The 23,484-nt window shown below is 41.0% G+C and overlaps 1 protein-coding gene across 6 annotated transcripts in view; it reads left to right on the forward strand.

Moving 5' to 3' along the window:
• tle2b (TLE family member 2, transcriptional corepressor b) overlaps positions 1–23,484 on the forward strand; it is an 87,773-nt gene that overhangs the window by 45,600 nt on the left and 18,689 nt on the right. For 5 of the 6 annotated variants that reach the window (XM_067597097.1, XM_067597098.1, XM_067597093.1 and 2 more), the window contains 4 exons: positions 14,834–14,896; positions 16,768–16,842; positions 19,560–19,740; positions 21,203–21,219. In XM_067597097.1, coding sequence (XP_067453198.1) covers positions 14,834–14,896; positions 16,768–16,842; positions 19,560–19,740; positions 21,203–21,219 — 336 coding nt within the window. The remainder of the gene's footprint in view (positions 1–14,833; positions 14,897–16,767; positions 16,843–19,559; positions 19,741–21,202; positions 21,220–23,484) is intronic. The other variant, XM_067597094.1, reaches the window with a different exon arrangement.

Raw genomic sequence — 23,484 nt, forward strand, 5'->3', positions numbered from 1 at the left:
GTACATGTTTCAGAGGTAATAGGTGATATCAGCAACAGGGCCCATTATTTCTTTGCTAGGATAGTGTCCTCCAGTAGACCCTTGGGACCAGCAGGGAAGCCACTATGGCAGCTTTTCAATAACTGCTTAGCTAAGTGTTTCTCAACGACTGGGTTGGGATCTGACAGTGCATCGCAAAAAATGGTTCATCTTTACACTGCCGCTGTTACACTGTGGTGTATGTGCTGTACATCATACCACCCTCCTATCAGAAATGAACACCCTGTATTAATTTTACCTGCAAAGGAAACATGAAAACAAAAACACTGTATTAGCTAATGTTGCATTATATAGCCACTTTCATATCACTGGGAACAGGAAAATCTCATCTTTGACTCCAATTTGGACTCTGCTGTAATTTATTATGATTATTCATATACAGCGATAACTGCTTTTAGGTGTGTATAAATGTCTCCCTGATTTATTTAGAAATCGATATCCCGAGAACCCAAGTAGCAGCCTGTCAAGCCTGCACAGTTGGCTGATTGAAATACTGCGGACTCAAAGGTTAAAATCCTTCAAACAAGATGTGCTTTTTACATAAGGTTACACATTGGACCGTGACATCAATTTAGGTTTGCATGGGAAACTCTTGATGTCAGGAGGCTGCAAGGAAGCTGAGAATGTTGCATATTTGGTCACATTTCGTAGCCTGATACAGCAGGATGCTAGGCAACAGGGCTACTGGGCAGCGGCGGTGCTTAATTAGAGATTAGACAGCAGGAACCTGGAGGGGGCTGTGTAGTTTAAAGCTGGGTCACAATTGGATTTTTATAATAGTTCACGCTGTAAGATGCAAAGTAGCAAGCTTCCCTTGGTGGCAAGGAGAACATGTATTTACAAAACAAATAGGCTACCAGAGGATGAAAGTAATGTGTATTCTTTTAAATGCTTTGATTTTTAATCTCACAAAAATAGAGCTCAGAGTGGCCACAAGAACACAATCACAGATATACAGAAGTGCAGCACTACTGAGGTGTACCAGATCATATCCACAGAGATGGTTACACATGTATGCACTCACATTGGTGTGTTGGAAGAGTTAAATCTAAAAGTATCATAAAAGTAAAAAATAACAAATGTAGAAGCGCTCACATTCCTGTTTCAGTTGAAAGTGATGCAATAACCAGTGTTCACGGGGAGAAAGAGGGGAAGAAATAAATAAGACAATTTAAAAAATCACCCAAAACAAAACAATAAAAAAAACTAAAGGCCTTAGGGGATCAATTGTCTTTGAGCTGATTTATTAGTAGTCTGTTAACCACAATGTTTGACTTGACTATTTTCATCTAGAAAGGGTGTCCAAATCCTGTCCAGATGTTTATTTATGGACATAAAATGTCAGTAAGTTGAAAAGTCTTCATTGCCTAAATCCTTAAACAGAAGAACTAGATAGAAGTGATGCACCAATCCAAACTTTTCCTCTCCCAATACCCAATAATTTAAAACCTGTGTACCTCACTACATGGAGCTCATTAGAATCATTTTTATGTTTTACGAAATCAGTCCAGAAATTGCTGTGGCAATAAGAACTGTGTTGGTAGCCCACTATGATAGAATTAATATAAATGATAGTGGAAACACTGAATTTTGTAATGAATTTGACATTGACAGTCACATCATAGCCAATACCCGATCCACTTCATAAAGTCAGTACTGGCACCAATACCCATCTAATATATGAGATTGGTGAATTCCTACAAGGTAGATCCAGTAAGCACTAAGATTCCAAACTCAAACTGGGTTTTGAAGGTCAAATTAACACTTTTACTCCAGTGTGTGTGCAGGTCCACATACAGTGCCTGTAACTTCTCACCACCACTTGACATTTTCAATATAATTAGGTCTCAGCTAGATCTTGTCTGTGTCTGAGATAGAGTATAATTTGTAAGTAATAATATTTTAAATTGTCTCACTTGCCCTATTAAATATGGAGATCTCTTGTGCAAATTTCCATATTTCTGCCCATGCTGCCATGCTATGTCATATTTTGCAAGATTGACTGTTCCAAAAGTGTTAAGTTTCATTAAGTGTTGCTGGCAATATTCCTATTAGCTGACCTTTTACATTGTATTACATTTTTAAACTGTGACAAATGAGAGACTATTTTGATTATAAATACTGTAAGGCTTCAGACATCATCATTCAGGCCATATAAATGACCAAGACTTTGAAATTCCTCCACCTTACCATGTAAAACCTTTTCAAATATCTCCCAAGACAAATTAACAGTTGTAAAGGTGGCATCGTGATGAGAGAGACCATCCCATTACTGAAAGGTGTCAGCGTGTGCGTCGGTGTGTCCTTGAGCTGGATAGTGAAACTCTAGCTGGTTATTAATTTCAAGCCATTTAGGATCATAACAACATGAGATAAAAGCCTGCTAGGAACTTGTAAAGCCGAACGCAAAACACCAACGTACTACTTTAGAAACATCGATGATAAAGCAGAATGCTTGATAGGTAGGCGTTTGTCCTAACTGCTAGGTTGAATCACTGAAATTAACAGTCAGGATATTAATATTACTTATACTTTATTTTAAGGAACACTATTATAGATAGGAGGTTCACACACTATATACAGGATATTATGAGAATCAGTGTTAGCATATATATAGCCTTTTACATACTGTATCAGAATGCTAGATAGAAAGACTGCGTGGTTCACAGACCAGGCAGGATATTATAGGAAGCTGTGTTTGATAGTCAGGATGCTCAGCAGCCAGACTGTTTCCCCTGTGGACTCCTGAGGACAGATGAAGCAGCTGGCTGTCCTTCCTTCCTGCTCCCTCCTTTCATTTCACCACCACACATATGAGGCTGAGTGTGGGAGTGTGTGTGTATGTGACAGCGGGAGTTAGTAGCCCAATCTTTTTTTGCACTGCTTTTATGTGATAGGACACGTTATATTGCAAACAATGTCTGCATTAATGGAACTTTTTTTAAGCAGATATACAAATAAAAAAACATCTTTGAATTGAGCTAAAAAGAAAGTTTAAAATCTAAGGGAAAAAAAAGACAGGAAAGAGACTGAACAGAGTGAGGAAATAAATAGAGACAATGAATAAAACAGAAACAGGTGCTGAGGAAGATTAGTACAAGCAGGAGAGGGAGATCACATGGGGAAATGTTTATCTGTTTGTGTTGTGTAAAAAAGTGTGTGTATGTGCTTATCCTCCCGCCTAATTAGCCCGAGCTGTCTAGCCTTTTTATGCATGTGTTTGTGCACGTGTACGTGTGTGTGCGTCTGCATGCATTGGTATATTTGGCTGAAGTTGTGACCTGAATCCTCATCTCATTTGGGAGAGAAGAGAGGGTGAACAAGGATGAGAAAGAGAGAGAGGAGAGAGTGCGAGTGAGAGATGCCTTCATTTTCAACTCACCACTTTGCTTCATAATAGGATTGGGCTTCTCTCTCTTTCCTCTTTTTCTTTCTCAGTCTCACTCTTTCCATCCCCTCTGCCGTGTCTTTTTCTCTCTGTCATACCCACCACCCAGTCAGTTGATAATCCCGCAGTTGTGGTTTGAGTTTTTTTTATTTTCTTTAACTGGTTTTATTGAAAGGGCTGGATTAGGACAAGCCTGCATATGTGGGTCAACTAGAACGCGCTTTGGAGAGGTCAAATGACTTTGTATGTGTGTGTGTGTTTATGGTATTTATTTGCACTCTCTGATCAGTGGTGTATGCAGTCCCTCTTTGCACATGTTGTAGCATCTGTGCTCTGTGTGTGTGTGTGTGTGTACAGCTTTGATGTCTCTCCCTCTCTTTCGTTCGCTCTCTCTCCCTTCCTTCATACCATGTGTGTATGCCTGTGCATACGTGTGTAACAGAGCTCATTTGTGAATAATGAGGCATAGAGAGAGAGTGGGAAAGAGTGTGATATAACCCTTTACAAATGATAGAAAATAAGTTGAGGGAAGGAAAAACAGTGAGAAAGAGAAAGAGAGAAAGATGAGATGAGAGTGAAAACAAGTGATTAAATTCCCAGGGAGCTAGCCTTTTAACGTAATGGCTTTGTCACCCTGGCAGAGGAGCTCTGAGTAGCTACACAGACTGTATTGGCTTATCTGAGTGTGTGTGTGTGCGTGTGTGTACATGTATGTGATAGTGGCTGCATGTGCTACATGTTCTGTGGCCAGTGCTTCAATTGGAACAAAAAAGGTGCCTGTACGCTGAACGAGCAGTTTGTTATCTTAGATGACATATCCAGGTATTTTCACATCCATGAGGTTATCATTTTAAAGATAATGACATTGAAAATTTAATTTACAGTTGGAGCTTTAATGTACAGTATATGGTTTAACACTAATTTTAGTTGTGCGTTAAGGGGTTAGCAGGTGGCCATTGTACTTACACATTAACTGGGTCTCAGAGGGGGATGGGGGGGGGGGGGCCTCAGTGTTATCACAAATAGTACCACCTGTATCCTTGGTGCTATTTACACTTCAGCAAATAACTGAGGTTAGTAACAATGAAAGTCACAACAGTTGAATTCAAAGATTTTTCTTTCGTCCTTTTGACAGTCTAAATCCATTTCAACAAAAAAAAGTATTTGTCGCTGTTTATGTTTTGGCTTAGTTAAGTTTTTAGTTAAAAAGACTAACCACCAGGAGGTAGAGGCATGCAATATGAAATATGGGGACACATGTGTGCCACTACTGAGTACCAGACCACTTCAAGAACTGTCTGTGATTTTAAAGCAAAAATGAGAAACTGTCTTACCCTGCACCGTAGTGTGCGTGTGCATCTTCGCGTGACTTTGCATGCATGCGTACTGTGCAGCCAGCTTTGCTACTCTGGCTACTTTGTGTCTGATTGCATTGCGGACAACATGAGTTTGAAGCCGTATGCAGTCTGTCAATGCAAGCTGGTGAGCTGGCACAGTGTGAATATGACTAATAGCTTAGTGTATAATATAGCCAGAGAGAGAGAGAGATCTAGTTGGTTGTAAAACTACAACCCCGACTGTGAGGCACAGATTTTGTGTCTCACAGTCACATGCCCTAGAAAAAATCTGTGTGTGTTTGTACAGTACGTGTGTATTTTGTAAAAGTGCATGTTAATCTGTGTATTGCAGATACATCTGTATGGACCATGCAGCTGTGTCCTTGCATACATGCTTGTGTGAATTTGTTGTAGATACATGTTTATAACTGTGTTGGATATCCACCGATGTGTTTGTGTGTGTGTGTGTGTGTGTGTTTGAGGAGTAGAAGTGAGCTGTCTGTCTGTGTTTTTCATTCTAAATGTTTCTCCTGTCTGGTCCGCTGCCTATCTTGTATTGGTTCTGCACTGAAGGTTGAATCGGTGTCTTTATGTGTGTGTATGTGTCTGAGGAAGTGTGTGTGTGTGTGTGTATGTGTGCTTGTTGGTCTCATGCTGGGAGGCTCTGCTTGCTCTGCACACAGCTCTTCGTATGTGTCCTCTCCTCTGCTCTGTTTGGATTGGTTTTCTGTGTGCCCTTGTTGCTTGTGTGTGTGTGTGTATGTGTGTGTGCATGGCATGCTCTTTGTGTGCGTGATTCTGAATTTGTGTGTGTGTACTTGTGTGTGCAGTTGTATTCGTGTGCACTATTCTGAGGGTGTATGTGTGCACGTGTGTGTGTGTCTTTTAGTGTTTTTGTGTGTGTGTGCGTGTGTGTGTGTGTGTTTCATTGCTCGTGTATGCTTTGCTGCTCCCCTTTCTTCTCTTTCTCTCTCTCTTTCTCTGTTTCCCTTCCTCTCCTTCCAGAATAGAGGGGCCATCAATCAGAGGCAAGGGGGATAGAGGAAGGGAGGGAGGGGAGGAGGAGGCGAAAAGGAGGAGAGGAGTTGGCTTGGCGCCAGGGAAGAGGAGCTGGCATGCTGCCCAGAGGAGAGAGAGAGAGAGAGAGAGAGAGAGAAGGCGGAGAGAGGAAAAAACAAGACTGAGCAAGAAAGAAAAGAGAGGGAGGGTGGAAGGAGATTGTGGGAGAGAAGCAGGGCAGCGAGATAGAGGAAGAAGGAGAAAGAAATGAGAGAGAATGCGAAGGAGGGCAGAGAGAGAGAGAGCAAGGCCAAGTGCACCGAGGGAAAACAGAGTGAGAGGACACAGAGAGAGAGATACTGTGGAAGTGGAAAAATGAGCCAGCAGAATAGAGAAAGTAGGAGGTTGATTGCATGGGGAAAAGGGAGAAAGAGGGGAGGTGGGTGGGAGGGTTGAAAGAGAGGAAACAGGAATAGCTGTTTTTATTGAACAGGTCTGTGCCTGCAACACCAATCAGTGGGTGATTAGCACGTCATTGGCTACAAATATTTACCTTAAACTGTTCACAGAGGGGAGAGCAGTCCAATTAGAAAGCAGGGGACAGAGATAAGCTCCAGGGTTGTGTTTGCGTGTGTGTGTGATATGTGCACACCTTGTGACTCCTGAAAGATAAATGAGTGTATTCTGCAGCCATACACGTGCTTTACATAGGGTCAGTAACATACAGTGTGGCTGTGTCCAAAATGAATTTATTGCACGTACACTACTTTTTGATAAAAATCCCAGAAACTAGTGAGTAACATGACATTACAGCTGTTAGTGATGACGCAAAATGATGACGATTCTTACTGCAAGTGTACGAAAGCTCAATTTACTCCTCACTAGTAAACTAGTGTAGAGCTGCAATTAACAATTACTTTCATTGTGAATTAATCTGCGTATTATTTTCACAATTAATCAATAATTGTTTGGTCCATTAAATGTCAGAAAATAATGACAGTTGCTGATCACTATTTTCTAAAGCCAACAAATACCGATGACAAATATATTCATTTTACACTTTACTGTCATATATGTCATTTATTTGATTGCTAGTTTAGTTTATCCAGGGCAACTTGAATTTGATAAAAATAAGCTTTAAGCTTTTCCTGGATCGCCATTGTTAACTGCAACCAGTCACAGATATAAATGTTGGAGCCTCAGCACTCTTCATGTCACCGCAACACCATTTTGTATGACCTTCTTTCTATCAAAGTAAAGTTGACTGGGCACGTATCCTTTTTTTCCATTAACATCATGCATCACATTCTGGCACACCTTCATTTTGAAGTTGACTGTCACTGGAGTCTACTTCAGTTAGAGGTTAAGTGCTTTGCTCAAGTGTTGCTTCTTCTGTTTCATAACCTACAGTATGTTCAAGGATCCAAACCAGCAACTGTTTCAGTTACAAGCCAAAGAGAGGCACTAGGAATAGAAACAGAATAGGAGCGAAGAGAGATGGCAGAGATTTTTGTTGAGTGCAATTAGAGTTAGTAGAGGAGTGGGGTATCTCTCTCTCTCTCTCTCTCTCTCTCTCTCTCTCCCTCTCTCTCTCTCTCTCACACACACACACACTCACACTCACACATGCACCCGCATAAAGCTGGCTTGCTCAGCGTAGTGGGACTCAGAGGCTGGCACAGCTGGCAGTGCCTGAGCACACTGGGCACCATCTTCCTCCTCCCGTGCCAATCTCAACCCACGCTCATCACATTCAAATTCACCAAGCTTTATTGGCAAGATGAATGCGGTCACTGTTGCTTTGCCGTCATGCTGGAAGGCCAAATACAATGCTGATCTTTCACAGCAAAGTAGTTTCCCGGTTGTTCCAGTTCACTTTAGTGTTATGAGTGAAAGGTGTGCAAGAAAAAACTTGAGCTTGTTTTTCATCCTTACATCTGAGTTTGCCTGCATTTCTGGTCTTGATTAGAAGGCATTACACATGAGCCTCAATATATCACTTTTTAGCTCTTACAAGCCTGCCAATATGCTACAGTTACACAATACAGGGTGGTTTGTCATTCCAAGGAAACAGCTGGGGGGCAGATCTTACTCCAATAAGACCCCCTCCCTCTGAAACAGCTTTGTCTTTGTCAGAACAATCACACGCCGACTGATTATTTAAGTATGTACTGTACACACACTGTTACACCATCAGACTACGATGGCTTATTTTGTGAGTGAGTATTATTATTTTCTTTTCAGTGTACCCACTGCCTCCTCTACCCACCTGTCTCGCCTGTTTCTACTTCAGTTAGTCATTTTCTACATTTCCCAGAATGCCTTTTGACAGCCTTCACAGAACAGGCAGGAACGTGTTGCATTTGCGCTGTGGGTTAAATATGTGGGTGGAGAGAGCAGTAGCAATAGCAATAGCAATCGCTAAGTAAGTGCTTGAGAATAAGTTTTTTCCAGTCAAGAAAAAGTGAGAATTACACCTCTTACACAAAAGCACAACTCTTGTCTCTGCATTAATTGTGGTCTACTGGACCTAGTGTTGGCGTAGAAATATTACTGCTACTACTACTACTAATAACAATAATAATAATAATAATAATGATGATACATTTAATTTTTACTGCACTTTTCATTTCTAGTGAAACTCAAAGTGCTACAGTATTAATAACATAGAACACACAGCATAAAGAAAGCCTTCCTGAATATAAAGGTTTTTAGGCCTTTTTGAAAGAGTCTAGGGTCTGTGCTGCCCTCAGATGGTTAGGAACGCTGTTCCACAAGTGTGGTGCAGCAGAGCAGAAGGCTCGATCCCCCACGGTGCAGAGCTTAGTACTGGGGGTCAGGAGGAGCAAGCTGCTGGCAGATCTGAGGGTGCGGGTGGAGGTCTGTGGTATGATCAGTTCCTGTAGGTAGAGAGGTGCATGTCCGTTGATGGATTCGTATGTGAGTAGCAGGACTTTGTAGTCAGTCCTGAAGGAAACAGAGAGCCAGTACAATGAAAACAGAATTGGTGTTATATGTTTGTGCTTTTGCACTCAGGATCCCGGCAGCGCTGTTCTGAATGTATCACTACCTCTTCTCACAGTAGATGTCTTCCTGTTTGGCAGTCGAATGTTGGTGCAAAATCATTGCTGTCACACCAAACATGACCTTTACTTTGTATGTTTAAATTTTCATGATGATAAAATCTGTTGGATGGTCTCTCAGCATGAATTCATAGTTGCCAGTTATTGCTTTGATGTTACTTGCTTTATGCCAATAGAGGTCAGGCAGACAAAGCAGCTAAAGTCAAAAGAAGTTTTATAATTGAACTACATAAGGTCAACACACCTGTCCTGAAATTGGCTTTCACTGTATGGAATTGCTGCTCATTTGCATTAAGCTGAACTCTGCTCAACTTTCTTTTGTCACCCGATTCGAGATTTCTTCATTGATCATAATTGCTGCTCCTTAGCTGTAAGTGATCATTAGATACTGTTCCTGTTCCTTCCTTGTCTACTGCAGTCACTGCTGATGTGAGCAAGTGGTTACTTTGGAGTTTGTCTTATTCTATTTCGTGGTTTTTTTTACATCTTTTTTTGTCTCTGTCATTGTGTGAGTTGTTTTCTGTCACTGTTAAATTTAAGTTGACTTGTAAATTTGAGTTATTTGATCAATTTAGAAAATATGTAAACATTGTATTTGCATAGATATTAGTATGTACAGGTGCTGTAATGCAGGATTTTGCAACATATGCTATAACTTATAACTATTGTGTGTGTGTGTGCATGTGTTACCTTTTCACACATCTCAGGTTGTATCATTATTCAGCAACAAGGCACTGTGATCATATAAACATTTTGCTGGTTGTGATTATCATCCTGTCAATGATCCAACGAGATGACAAGTCTGAGTGTGCTGGCATTGTGTGAGTGTGTGTGCATGTGTGTGTGTGTCCCTAATATGCACCACCGTCTCTGGAACAGGCTGTCCTTGTCCTGTGCTTCATTCCCTCCTTGAGATCCTCAATTTCTCCTCTCTTCTAACTTTACTTCCGATTTCCATTATTTGTCTGTCTGTCTGTGTTTTAGAAAATAATTTTGGGAATTTCTGCGCCTCTAAATGAAAAGCTGTTGTGTACTTCTTTCTCTCTCACCTACATTTTTATCTCTGTTGCGCTTAAAGCCTCTCTCTTTCTCTGTCTCTCCCTGTCTGCATGCCAGTTGGCAGCATATCTGCCCTCAGGTGTTTATTGACCAGCTCTCTCTCTTCCTTTGTATCTACCCATCTATTCATCCCTCCATCCGTTCATCCTTCCATCCGGCCAGTCTCTGCCAGTACTCCCTGGTGGCTGTGCTTTGGCAGGGCTTTGGAACGAGACTATGCCGTGTTGTTTCTGACACCTGGCCCGGCTCGGACTGTTTTTGCCCAGCTCACTTTCATTCTATTGTAAAACCCATCGGCTGATTGGCTGCTTTCACTCACAGCACCATTCAGTGTGTGTCGGCCAGGACATGGAGTTGGCGAGATGCTGCTGTGTTGTTCTCTGGTAGTACTAGTGCAGTGCCTGTTCAAAACATGCCTGTTCAGAACAGGCCAATTGCTTGGTTTCTGGTATTGCTGCTTCAATGCATAGAAAAATTAATAATGTTGATGTGAGGTGTGAATGAGTATATACACCAACAACATGAAAGAAACTAACATTCTGTTATACACAGATGTTAAGTACTGTAATAGTGAATCTTTTCTCATTTCAAGTAGGCTATAATGAGGGCTGCATTTAAAAATAAAATACAAAACAGAGAGCTTTTGAAAAAATGTGCATCCCAAAATAAAGTGGATTGATCATATTGGGCTCTTAGATTGTTTATTTTCTGTGGCTTCAGTTCGGATCATTTGAGTGGGTATATTTGCCCAAAAGATTTGTGCTTATATGAGACATACTGGTTTTGAACTGCCTGTGGGAAGTAGCCTAAGAGTCTGTCCATTCTTGATTAAAAGCTGTGTTTTTGCTGTCTACTTTTCTCTTTTTAGAGCATGCCGTGTGAAAAAACTTTTCTCTAACTCGCTATACAGCTCTGATCGCCGGCTGTGCTCGTGCCTATGATTTTATTATTATGGAGTACAAAAAAATCAGAAACATAAATAGTTTTTGGTGAAAACAAAAGGACAGTGTTTCCCCAAGGCTGGGTGCTTTGGGCTGGGGGGGCGGAGGCTGAGCAAAACTCAGAAGAGACTCAGCATCCAGACTCTGTTTAAGAGTGGCTGAGATTGACACTTAAATGAAAATAGCTGGTCCACCTCAAAGGTCAGTCCACTTTAAGTGAGCCTGGTCATGTTTGGCCAACCCATTGTTGCTAACTTCAGGGCTAACCCTCTTCATTTTTGCAGCGGTTGGGCAAGCAACACATGAGACTTTTTTTGGTCTTGAGAAGCTGCAGCATTTATTAAATGACACACTGTAGCCTGTGCTGTACATTTACTGCCAGATTGACAACTTACTGCTAACCTTTTCCTCTGCTTTGCTCGCATTCACTGTTGCTTTTCTGCCGCTTGCTCTCTCCACTCGTTCAGTCATACACTCACTACGCACACACATTACGCACTACCCTATTCCTTAACAGACCTACGCTACTTTTATAACAGTACCTTTCAAGTAGATGTCATTTGAAGAATGAGGAGAGGGAGGATAACTCAAAACAATTCCACAATAACATAGGGTGTTATTGTCCTGATAACATAACCATTGATATTAATGATCGTGTGAGATTTTAACAGCGGTAGGGGAAACACTGCAGGGACTTGAGGGTTTAATGAACACTCACACTCAATATTTTCAGTAGATTTTTCCTTTTTTTTCTTTTAGCTATTTCCAGATAGGCCCTATGCAATTTCCAAATCATCAAATTTTCCGAGTAAGAATATCCACTCACACTAATCCAAATTAATCTCCACATTCAGAGAAATGCGCCGGACAGTGACAACTTCAACAGTCCGCTCTTTTTACTCCTGGACAGCATACTCCACACTTAGACACAGAGCTGAGCGGCTCACTGTTCACTTGTTTATTCAAGGTTCATTAATATTAAATGTCTTACGTGTTCAAATTGCACCAAATTCAACACTGCATGTCCTTGGGTCCCCAGCAATACAGCCCCCAAGTGTGAAATAGATCGGATGAACAGTTCTCAAGATATGCGAAGGACATACATTCATACACACTATACCATGATATTAATTTCTATAGTTTAAGGTGTATTCATTTATAGTTTTGTTATTAACATAAAATTAAATGTATCAACCAAATGAAAGGGTTGCTAATAGCACCAAACCCACTGATATTGAACACCACAAATATAGAAATAGAACTTGCTGACATTTCTTAAGCTGTAACCCACAAGTGTTTTCTTACCTGATACTAGACAACTACAATCTTTATCAATTGACAGATTTTCATTCTCAAAACTTTTTATTATTGCAAACATCACTGAGAGCATTATTTGCTCAGACTACAGATAATGTGTCCACAATTTTGAGCTGTCCATGTTTTCCAGTCTGTTTTTTTTCTGTTCTGCCCTCCCGATCTCTGTTATTTTAATATATTCAGTCAAGTTTATTTGATTTTTTCAAAGTTATGGCTAGACTATGAAACAATAAATGAAAGCGGCATTTATCATCCTCATAGATCAATTTATTTCAGTTGAGTTAAGCTCTTGTTTGTTATGTTCAGTTTGGTTTGGTTAGGTTCTTTTTCTGACATGTGGTCCAGCATCTGTCTTGTCAAATTGGCTTGTATCTGGCCAAAACTGAGCTCAGTCATCTGAATTGATCTGTGGCCTGAGGACAACCTGTCCTACAGTTTATGGCAATTGGTGTGTTTTTTTTTTTGTTTTTTTTGCAGAGCTGTAACTAAGGAGAGGACAGTTCATTCAGAATAGATGAATACATAAGTGAATTAGAGGAAAAGTGTCTATATTCAGAGTTCACTGTTCATGTTCATGTGAGCTGTCTGCACCATGTCAAAATGGCATAGCCCCAGCCTAGTGCTTGAACCTGCCTCTCTTCCATCTTGCACCATTTCACAAGTTGCTGTTTGTGTACAGTAATTCAGTTGATCGTGAGAACATCTCTCAGGGTTGGACAATTTGCTGATTAAATTGCTCCCAGTTTGTGATGGTTTTTTGACAGATAAGAGAAGCTTTCCCAACTCCCAGGCTTGAAGCTTAGGTTCATTCAAACACAGCTCAAACAACAGATGTATTTGGGAAAGGAGCCTTTTTAGGCTACCTGTCAACAAAGCCAACATGACCAGCACTTACAGCCATTGTTAGGCTCTGTTAGGATCATCAGATCATCAGTCTCAAGAATGACTGTATCGAGTATATGAAGGCTCCCAACCATGTGACCCCCTAGTGCCTTATTATATTTCCAGCTGAAGTCTAGCAGGATGAAGTCATGTCAAGCAGACAAACAGGAGGTTTCAATAGAACTGAATTTAGCTGAATATACAGGGAAATGCCTGACAGACAGTAGGTCTGTATGGTGTGTAGTGTAGTCTTATAGATTTCTTTGCAGCTACTATGATGCACATTATAGGTGCATGAATCTATTTCCTCTTTCTCTCTCTCCACATCTGTTGCTCTCTCTCCCCTCACTTCCCTGTCTACACACATACAGCATACATACATATCACTCCCAATACACTAACGAGCTAATGCACACCACCTACACACACACACACACACACACACACACACACACACATGCATACATTAACACATGATATGATGAGGCTGCGTCTATCCTTGGAGCAGAGCTGTGTGCCTGGTGATAGCTGGTTTATGAAGTCATGATGAGGCTGGCTGTAACTGACAGACTGGCTGATCATATGTGTGAGTGTATGTGTGTGTGAGAGCCTTTGTGTGAAGGTGCATACAGCCCTGTCAATCATTGCTTTGCCCTCCATCACCCTTTTGCTGTGTTTTTCTCTTCCTCTTCAGTATCTTCAAGTGGCAGAAACATGTGTTAGTGAGGATAGAGGGATACAGAGAGAGAAAACAAGATAGGCAGAAGGAGGAAAAACCGAAAAAAAATTAAAGTAACGAAGAAAAAACACAGAAGAGAAAGACTGTTGTTAGAGAAATAAAAAAAGGGCAGCTGAGGAAAAAGAAAGGAGGATAAATTTAAAATGGAGAGAAAGGGAGTAATATAGAAGAATAGAAAGATGAGAGAAAATGAGACAAAGTCAGCAAGGGAGGAGAGAGAGAGGGAGGGGAGGAAGAGGATGAATAGGGTAATAATGGCTCAGTGTGAGAGCTGTTGTAGAAAAATAGAGAACGGCTGAGTGAAGAAGAGAACAAAATGAGGCTGAGGGCACTCAGACAGATAGAATTAGACACACCGCAGAGGTTCAGTGTGTGTGCGTATGTTTGTGTGTAAGAGACACAGTGAGAGAGTGTGTGCTTATTTTTTATGTGTATGTGTGTGCAGGCAGCTGTATTTTGTGGATGGTTACTAGGTTTGCAACGTGTGCATGTTGTGTGAGCGAGTTTGTGTGTGGATGGGTGGGGGTAAGGAATGATGTAAGGAAAGATGTTATTCACCATTTCCAGACCAAGAAAGAGCATGTTTATGGATTTTACGAGTTTTAGAAAATGGACAAATGTAATGGCACTGAACAGCCGACTGTGACAGGTGGAGAGGTTTTTGTGAATGTGTGTTTGTTCGCTCATATGTTTGTGTGTGTTTGAGAGTAAAAGAGAGAGAGAGAGAGAGAGCGAGAGAGGAAGACTGAAGTGGGTAAGAGCGCGTGAGGCTGAGCTAAATGAGAGTGTGATGGTGCTAAAAGACCAGATGATGACTGGAGGCCTAATGGTGCCTCCGTCCTTCCTCCACATTTTTCTTAGTGTCGTCATTGACAGAAATCCTCATTCATTAGAAAGGTGTTTTAATGCAGCGAAGGTTCAGTGTGCTGTAAATGTCTATCATATGCTCTATGTTCATTGTGTACTTATTATCTTACTGTATGTGACATGATCGTATATCCCTTTCTCACTCCTTCTGTCTCTCTGTCGCTTCTCTCTTTCCGTCGCAGGCGGAGATTGTCAAGCGTCTCAGTGCCATCTGTGCTCAGATCATCCCTTTCCTCTCTCAAGAGGTAAGTGTCACCACTGCCAGACAAACAACACACACAAAATTTGCACACACGTAATCAGGAGACGACTATTCACGCCCTGGGCCATTATATCATATTTTTTTTTGCATTCAGAATAATAAATGAATCAGAATATACTGAATATTTTAAAGGAATAGTTCAACATTTTGGGAAATACATTTATTTTATATGAGAAGTTTGATACCACTCTGATGTCTGAAGGGTAAATATGAAGCTACTGCCATCAGCCAGTTAGCTTAGCTTATCACAAAGACTGGAACGTGTTACTATAGAGGCGCTGGTTGACAGATTTCATTACCTTTGGACAGAGCAAGGCTAGCTGTTTCCCCCTCTATACAGTGCTGTTGAATACGCTAAATGCAGCTGGATTCCATGTGTTGCCTCATATTAATTATTATGTTGGAACAATGAACTTTTGACACATCATAAAAGTAAGGACAAAAATAAATCACAATGAGGATATGATTTGTGTCTTGTGCATTTCTCTCTTGTACAACGCCATCATTTCATGTCCTTGATGCATTTATAGGTTTCAATCATAAGCATTCTTATCATAGTTTACTAGTGTGGAAAATACAATTTACTTTACTGCCTTATGACCAAAGCAGCTTTTCTGCTTTAACAACCATCACATCAGCTGATGATCAGCTGACCTTTATAGCACCAATGATTTCCTGTCCCCAATAATGAATATGCTGTGAGCTCTGTACGCTTTATATTGGGTCATGTGCTTTTTTTTTTTACCAAATTATCCATTCAAGGTCAAAAGGAGGTATCTGTGCCACTGGAAACAATACAAAAATACTTAGTGTGGCACTGTAACCTTTCATGATCTCAGACTTTAAAAGTAATAAATTAAGTTGTTTTCAGATCATCTATATCCCATTATCTTCCAAGCTAACACAGCCAATTCTAAAAAATTCAATTTGTGCCTTCTTATCACTCACCAGCATTATCATCATTTCTGCATATGTGCTTGGCCTCCATTAATTTCATCTTAAAGCTAGCTATATTTTAATTTATGTTTAGAACAAAATAAGTAAGAGAAGCAGGATTATTATTGAAGTTCAATATATTGTTGCATTGTTGCTCTGACTGTGAGCGTGACAACAAAACTATTTAAATTGGAATGAACTCTTGGTATATTAGCTTTATTCCACTGTGTATGTGTGTATACTCTATGTGCGTAGTGTGTGTGTACTGTACCTGGTTGTATGTGTGAGTGAGTGTAAGTACAAATCTGTAGACACACTTCTTTTTGTCTGAATGTGAGTGTGCACTGATGAATGTGTATCCCTGGAGACGGGAAGGTCACAACTCAGTTTGATCAATATTGACACTGCTTGTCTGTGTGTGTGTGTGTGTGTGTGTGTGTGTTTGTCACACTGTCACACACACATGCGTGTTTGCAGTTGTGTGACTGATTACACTGGGATTTTGTGTACACAGAACTGAGATTTTAGTTAGTGTTTCTTTGAGCATGTGTGTGAGTGCGCAAACCTCACGTGTTTGTGGTTGTATGTACAGTGTGTGTGTTTCTGTTTGTGTTACTTTTATGTCAGTGTACCCATTGTGTGAGTACCTGGTTTCCTGGTTGCCCAATTCACACATTTATATTTATGCCCTGTACAAACAGTTGTTTATTTTACAACCTTTTTTCTAAAGTTTCCCTGACTGTACATACAATATACATTATGTTTACACTATATACTGTAACAAATAACATGTACTGTAACCTTGCTTTCTGCTTACTTTCTTTCTCTGGCATTGAATGTGTGTGTGTGTGTGTGTGTGTGTGTGTGTGTGTGTGTGTGTGTGTGTGTGTGTGTGTGTGTGTGTGTGTGTGTGTGTAGCACCAGCAACAGGTGGTCCAAGCAGTGGAGAGGGCCAAGCAGGTCACCATGGCTGAACTCAATGCCATTATTGGGGTGAGTCACCTCCATTCGTCATGACAACATACACACACATACGCACACACATGCGCACACACGGGCACACGCATCAACCAAGGATATTCTGACCATTCTTGAACCGATCATAGTTAGCTGATTAAATTATTTTATCACTGCTATATAAATTTGTAGATCAGACAAATTGATCATTGGATGGGTGAAGTATTAACGTAAACATCACTCAAGGTGTTTATGTTGCTCTTTGGGCCACATGTGGACTCCAGATGGCAATGTTGATCGTGCTAAATCGAGATTCAGTCAGGCAGGGATTATTTTACTAGTGAATGCTGGGAAGCTTTGATAGCATGCTATGAATTAACGTGGGTAATGGACAATTTCAAACTGATTTCTAAATGGAAATTGGCCTTTGAGTGATTATTTTTTGATGTATCCTAGTTTTAGGTGTTTTATGTCCATGGAGTGAGCCAGCTTTAGAATCAGATTTTAAGTAGCAGCTCATTCAGTTTTAAAGGTGCAGAGTGTAGTATTTAGTGGAATCTAGTTGAACGGACTTGGCAGAAATGGAATATATTATTCATAAGCATGTTTTAATTAGTGTATAATCACCTGAAACTAAGAACTGTTGTGTTTTCATTACCTTAGAATGAGCCCTTTATATCTGCATAGGGAGCGGTTCCTCTTCCATGAAGCCCGCCGTATTGCACTGTCATGTTTCTGCAGTAGCCCAGAATAGACAAACCAAACACTGGCTCTAGAGAAGGCCTTTCCCATTTTCCGCGAGTTTTGCAGCCACCCTAGGTTCTCCTGCATGCTGGTCCTGTGGTGGGTATTCAGTTTGTCGCATCCTGCAACCTCACCGCTAGATGCCACTAGATCCTACACACTGCACCTTTAACCTTTAAATATAAAGCTATGTGGGACTGTGTTCCTGTTATATAAATCCAGGTAGATTGGTAGTGGCAGCAGTAACTGTGATGTTGTGCCCTGTTTGACAATTTCATCGGATGTGGTTCACAATTTTAGAAGATGTAACTCAATATAACAAGAGTTGCAGTAGAAAAGCTGAGGATTAGCAATTTATTAGCAATTACTGCTCTTCCCAGGCTGCTTACCACTAATGAAATGAGTAACTAGTAGTGAAGAGGAATTTATAAAAATTTTGGAGATTGGAGAGGATAATGGGGTAGTGACGTAGTAGAATAGGTAGTGCTTTAATGTTAGTTTTTGCTCAGTCACTCATGAGGGAGACAGAAATCAGTAATCGATAGCAGATTGATCAATTCTACTGAGATTAAATCTTCTCAGATCACTGGTCACATTACTGTCCAACAACAGTACAGTGTACACTGCGTTACCATGTTTGTTCATCAACTGTCTGGACAGCTCTTATTAAAATGAAACTGCATCTAACATATACAGACTGAAACAACTGATCTAAGCCATAATGTAAAAAAAAAAAACATACTTTAACCATAGAGCTTCATTGCTAAACATTGAACACACTCAGACTATCCTTGCACATGCATTCAATATTGCACAGACACCATCACTAATATATAATACACATGCTTATCTACACATATGGGCAATGTCCGTACACACAGATACACATGATGCACCTAAGTGCCACACTAGATGGGGCTTTCCAAGGCTTGTCAGAGCACTGATCACATTACGGTCTACTTAAAGCCCTTTGTTCCTCCCAGCACTACAAACACTGTTGTCTCTAAGGTGTGCGCTTGTGTGTGTGTATGTGAGTCTAACACACCGCCTTGACAAAACAGCACATGAAAACACATCATAATGCTCCCCTCAGGATAATAGCCTTTCTTTATCTGTAGCTGTTCCTTTGCTCTCCACTCTCTCTATCCTCATTGTTTTCTTTTTCCTATTTCTCTTTGTCTTTCTGTTCATTTTCTTTCGGGATTTTCTCATCCGTCCTCTTATAATCTTTTATCATTCTCTTCCTCCTACTTTGCCCCTGTCCTCATTTCTCCTCTTCCATTGTTTTTGCCGTGTCTTATCTTTTCTCTCTCCGCTGCACTTTCCTTCCCTCCTGCGCTCATTTACTCTCTCTCCCTATCTTCTCCCTTAACATTTATCTCTCCTTCACTTTCCATTGCTTCAACCATGATTTCCCTCCGTTTCTCCCCATCATTTACTCTGTAACTTAAACATTTTCTTCCCCTCTCTTTCACCCTATCTGTGTTTTCTCTTGGCTTTTGTCTCTTTTCTTTCTCCTATCTTTACTCTTTTATAAAACCCATTCATTTCTTCAATATCTCACTCTTTCTCTGCTTCTTGCTTTCGCTTCCTCCTTGTGAATGCTGATCATTCAATTTCCCTCTGCCCCCCCCCCCCCTCCCCCTTTACTTTCCTGCATTCTCGTCCTTGGTGTCTATCTCTCTCACCTCTTAATCCACTAATCTCTTTAACATCCTATCTTCCTTCATCTTATTTTCCTCTCTCACTGTTGAGCTCTCTGTGTGGATTTAGTTTCATTTACCTTTTCCCTTTGTCCCATCTCTCTTGGCCCACTGTTTTTCCAAGCACAACTCCCACTCCCTTTAACTTTTTCCTTCTCTCTCCTCTGTTGTTTTTTGTAACTTTCACCTGCTTATTTTCTATGACTCTCTTCTTTACCCTGTCTTCTCTAACCACCCACCCCCTTGTATGACGCCCTCCTTCCCCAACCCCTCCCTCCCCGCTCCCTTCTTTCCCTGTGGCCACAGCAGCAGCAGCTCCAGCACCTGTCTCACCACGCCCCTGGCATCCCCCTGACGCCACACCCATCAGGCCTGTCTCTGGGTGCGGGGAGCTCAGGGCTTCTGGCGCTGACCGGGGCCTTGGGGGTCTCTGCTCACCTTGCCTCTAAAGACGACCGCAACCACCTTGACGCTGAACATCTCAGAGGTAAAGAATTGTAGAATTTGAACCTTCAGTTTTGTCTCTAAACACAGATTTGAATGCTCTGGCATGGTGGTCTCTAGTCAGGATGAACAACAGGACACTCTGACATTTAGTCACTATAGTCTACTAATAAAATCAGATCAATGATAACAAATAATATATCAAAAACTTTGAAAACTGCGCCTCTGAAAATAAGCTAGATCATCTTTTCTGATGCTTTGACTTATAGTTGGTGCCAGCATGCTGTCATTCACTGGAAGACAATAGAGCCACAGTTCAAACACAATCCAAAGTTCATAGGAAAACAACGCTGGTTTATATTGGAGAAACAGTATGGCAATTTTAATTGAAGGTATTGTGGGAGTTGTGTTGCAGAATTGCATTACAGGCCCTGCAACCCTGACAGTATACGATAGTAGTTGTGCAGTGAAAATCGGTGTACTTGATTTTGTCTCAGGTCAGTGTACACAAAATGTTTCATTGCTGAAAATCAATTCTGCTATTGAACATTTTGAGAAGATGTTTAGCGAGTTCAATACAAGTGGGTCAGAGTATCAGACTCTGGGAAATCATGCAGAATGAAACCATCAGATTTCCCACATGCAAGAATTCTGTTATTATTGATAAAATGTTTGTATCTCGGCATGTCCGTGTGTACATTTTGTGTTTACTTCAACTACATTTTTTCCATACTAGATATAGCTGTAGAGAGAAACCCTGAACAGCTGCAGACAGTTAATTTTTCTTAATTTAGACAAAATAAAATGCAAAGCAACACTTTATGTCATTTGTGGCATGCAGAATTTCTGTAATTTGTTCAGCAGCTCACCTTTTGGACGGAAATTGAACTTCCTTGTTTAGATTGCTGTCATAATATGGACAGACGCATTCATGGGGCTTGTGTAAATGCAGGAGGAACGCTTTCTCCCGATGAACTTTCATTCACCCCGATAGAATATCTTATCTTTGCGCTCTGTTTCAGGCACAGAGCCAAGAGACTTTCTCATGAATAAACCGAGAGCTAAAAAGAAAGAAAAAAAGAAGGAATGAGTGAGGGTAGAAAAGGAAGGAGATAAAGAGATCAATGTGTTCATATTGGCGTGTTAAGCATCTGTGCGAGAGCTTATGCATGTCTGCAGCTGTGTGCGTTTCTGTTCTTACATACAAGAGAAAAAATGAGTGAAAAGAGGCAGCAGGGGAAGACAGCGAGCTTTGTCTGGTTGGAGAACAGAGAGAGGGAAGATAGAGAGGGAGAGGAGACTGGAATCACACACAATAGCGGGTCTGTATCTTTATTAGAGAGGAGCAGTCATAGTTCAGCCTAACCTTGGCTGACTGGGGGACTGTTGTTACTATTATCAGGACTGACGTCAAACTTTTTTTTCCCCCCCTTTCTCCTTTCCTCTCTATCTAACTTTTTTCTCTACTCTGTTCTCTTTCCTCCCCTTTCTCCGCCCCGTCCCAGAGGGAGCACCCAGCAGGGTGAGTAGTTGTATGTGTGTGTGTGTACATTGATATAAGTGTTGTGTACACCCACATTTCACTGTGTGTGTGTGTGTGTGTGTGTGTTTGTTTGCGGGCGTGTGCGTGTGACAGTGATAAACTGAGGGAAATGGAGACGCACTGTAAAGTGGCCTCTAAAAAAGGCTGTGTATTGCTGGAGCTCAGCCAGGAGTAGAACAGCTCAACAGCAGCACAATAGCTGCTCAGCGCTATCAACCTTGAGCTTCTCAAGGTTTTCTACATCACACTAACATCTGAGCTCACAGCATTTTGCTGTTATCTGGAAGAAAGTACAAATTTAGTGAATGGATGAACAAGCAACTGTTTGTTTATCAGCACCACAAATGTTCTAGTAATCTAGAGGACTTACAGAACAAGTGAAAAGATTAAAACCCAGTTATTTGCAAATACTTCCCAAACCACTCCAGTTAGCGCCCATAAAAATGAGCGACGCTCACTCAGAAATGTTTACTTGTATTATGCATTCAGACATGCAACTAGAGCTGAGGTTGCTAAATGTCTGATGTCAAAGAACCATCAAACATTACTTAACCACTAAGACCTATTTGATAAGATGTTTCCCAACAGATTCTTATCTGCAATATTGTTTCTTAATATTATGTGTAGAATTACACTACTGCCATCACTGCAGGAAAGGTGAGCACCTCAGAGCAAGGAGTGAAAGTTATTCAAATTAGTCCTTGGTGTGTATTCTGCATCATGAATGGATAAATGTTCTGAGCACTCCATGACTGACCGACCTTGTCGCCTGTATATAGTATGATGTTTGTTCATATCAGAAAGAACTTCAGGTTGCTGTAGTCCTACCACTTCAACAGACTGATGAACTTAGCCTGACCTCTAGAAAAAAACATGCATTCACAGTCTAGTTCAGTGTGTTTCCAACTTTATTTCCTAATGAAACTGTGCATTAGTAGCTACAGTAAACAGGGCAAGAAGATGAAACAGGAATCACTGATGACGTTTCCTTTTGTCTTTCTTCATCTAAAAAGATGGCATGTAGTTATTATACTGATACGTATACATTAATATGACTCATTTGATTGGAGGCAGGATGCTTTTTTTTGGAGAGACTGACAGACTGTCAAATAATACAGATATTCAGGGCTCCTTTAATTAAGTGTAAAAGTGAGATGTGAGAGGATGATGTCTCAGGTTAATTGACGGGTTTAAAAAAAATATACAAATTCATCCTGCAGTGAAATATGAAATGTATAAAAGTGTTCATCAGGTTTGTAGTCCCCATTAATCGCCTGGAGAATTAATGCAGTGCAAATGGGCTGATTGAAATTCAGTGGACGTCTATGGCTTGTCCTATTCTCTCTGGATGCAGATTGCTCTGCTTTATGGAAGCCGTGTGAACACTTTCTTACTGTACTAGCTGCAATGGACAGCTGGCCTTCATCAGTGTAACTGTTGATAACAGAGAGAGAGAGAGAGAGAGAGAGAGGAGGGGGTTAGAGGGAGATGGAGAGTGAAATTGGAAAAGGAAAAAGAGAGGCAGACTAAAGAGGAAGAAAAGAAACAAGAAAAATGGGGAGTGTAAGGTTGTTAAAAAAATACCAGCAGGTCTTTGTTGTGGTTTTTATTGCGAAATGAAAATGATTTAAGAGCGCTACTGACTTAACTTTCCCTCCCTCACTCTCTATCTGCAATGAAACCCTTAGCATAATTTAATTGCTAAACACAATGCTGATTGTTAAGCACCAGGAAAATATTTCTCTCATGAGTTGAGGTTTGTGCTGAACTTAGCCAAGCATTACGGCGTTTGAGAAGGGAGGGGAGAATGCAGGGGGAGAGATGCATATCAATTGCCATTTGTCGAAGAGAGAGAGCCCCGCACCAGTAAAACATCTTGGAATTTTAAATGGAGGGGAAAAAAGGGACAGCGAGAGGAAGTCAGGAGAAGAGTGGAGAAGGCGGAGGAGGAGAAGAAGGAGAAGAAAGAAGAGAGGGAAGTTTGTTGAGCTGCACTGAGGTCCATTGTGTGGTTTCTCCTCTCCTCTTTCCAGCACTCCTTCCTGTCAGCCCCGTGGGCTCCTTCCTGTGTGACTCACTGGTGTGTTAAACCTCACTGTTCTTGTCCTCCCCACAGGGGGACAGAGAATGACAAGTGGCCCTCACCGAACCTCTGGCCCCTGCCCTCACGCAAAAACAACACAATGCTTTGATCGGCTTTTCTGAGCGCTGAGCACCAGGCCAGGCTGTATTGTAAACATGCCT

Source organism: Thunnus thynnus, chromosome 8 (genome assembly GCF_963924715.1).
Source record: "Thunnus thynnus chromosome 8, fThuThy2.1, whole genome shotgun sequence".
NCBI classification, from domain to species: Eukaryota; Metazoa; Chordata; class Actinopteri; order Scombriformes; family Scombridae; genus Thunnus; species Thunnus thynnus.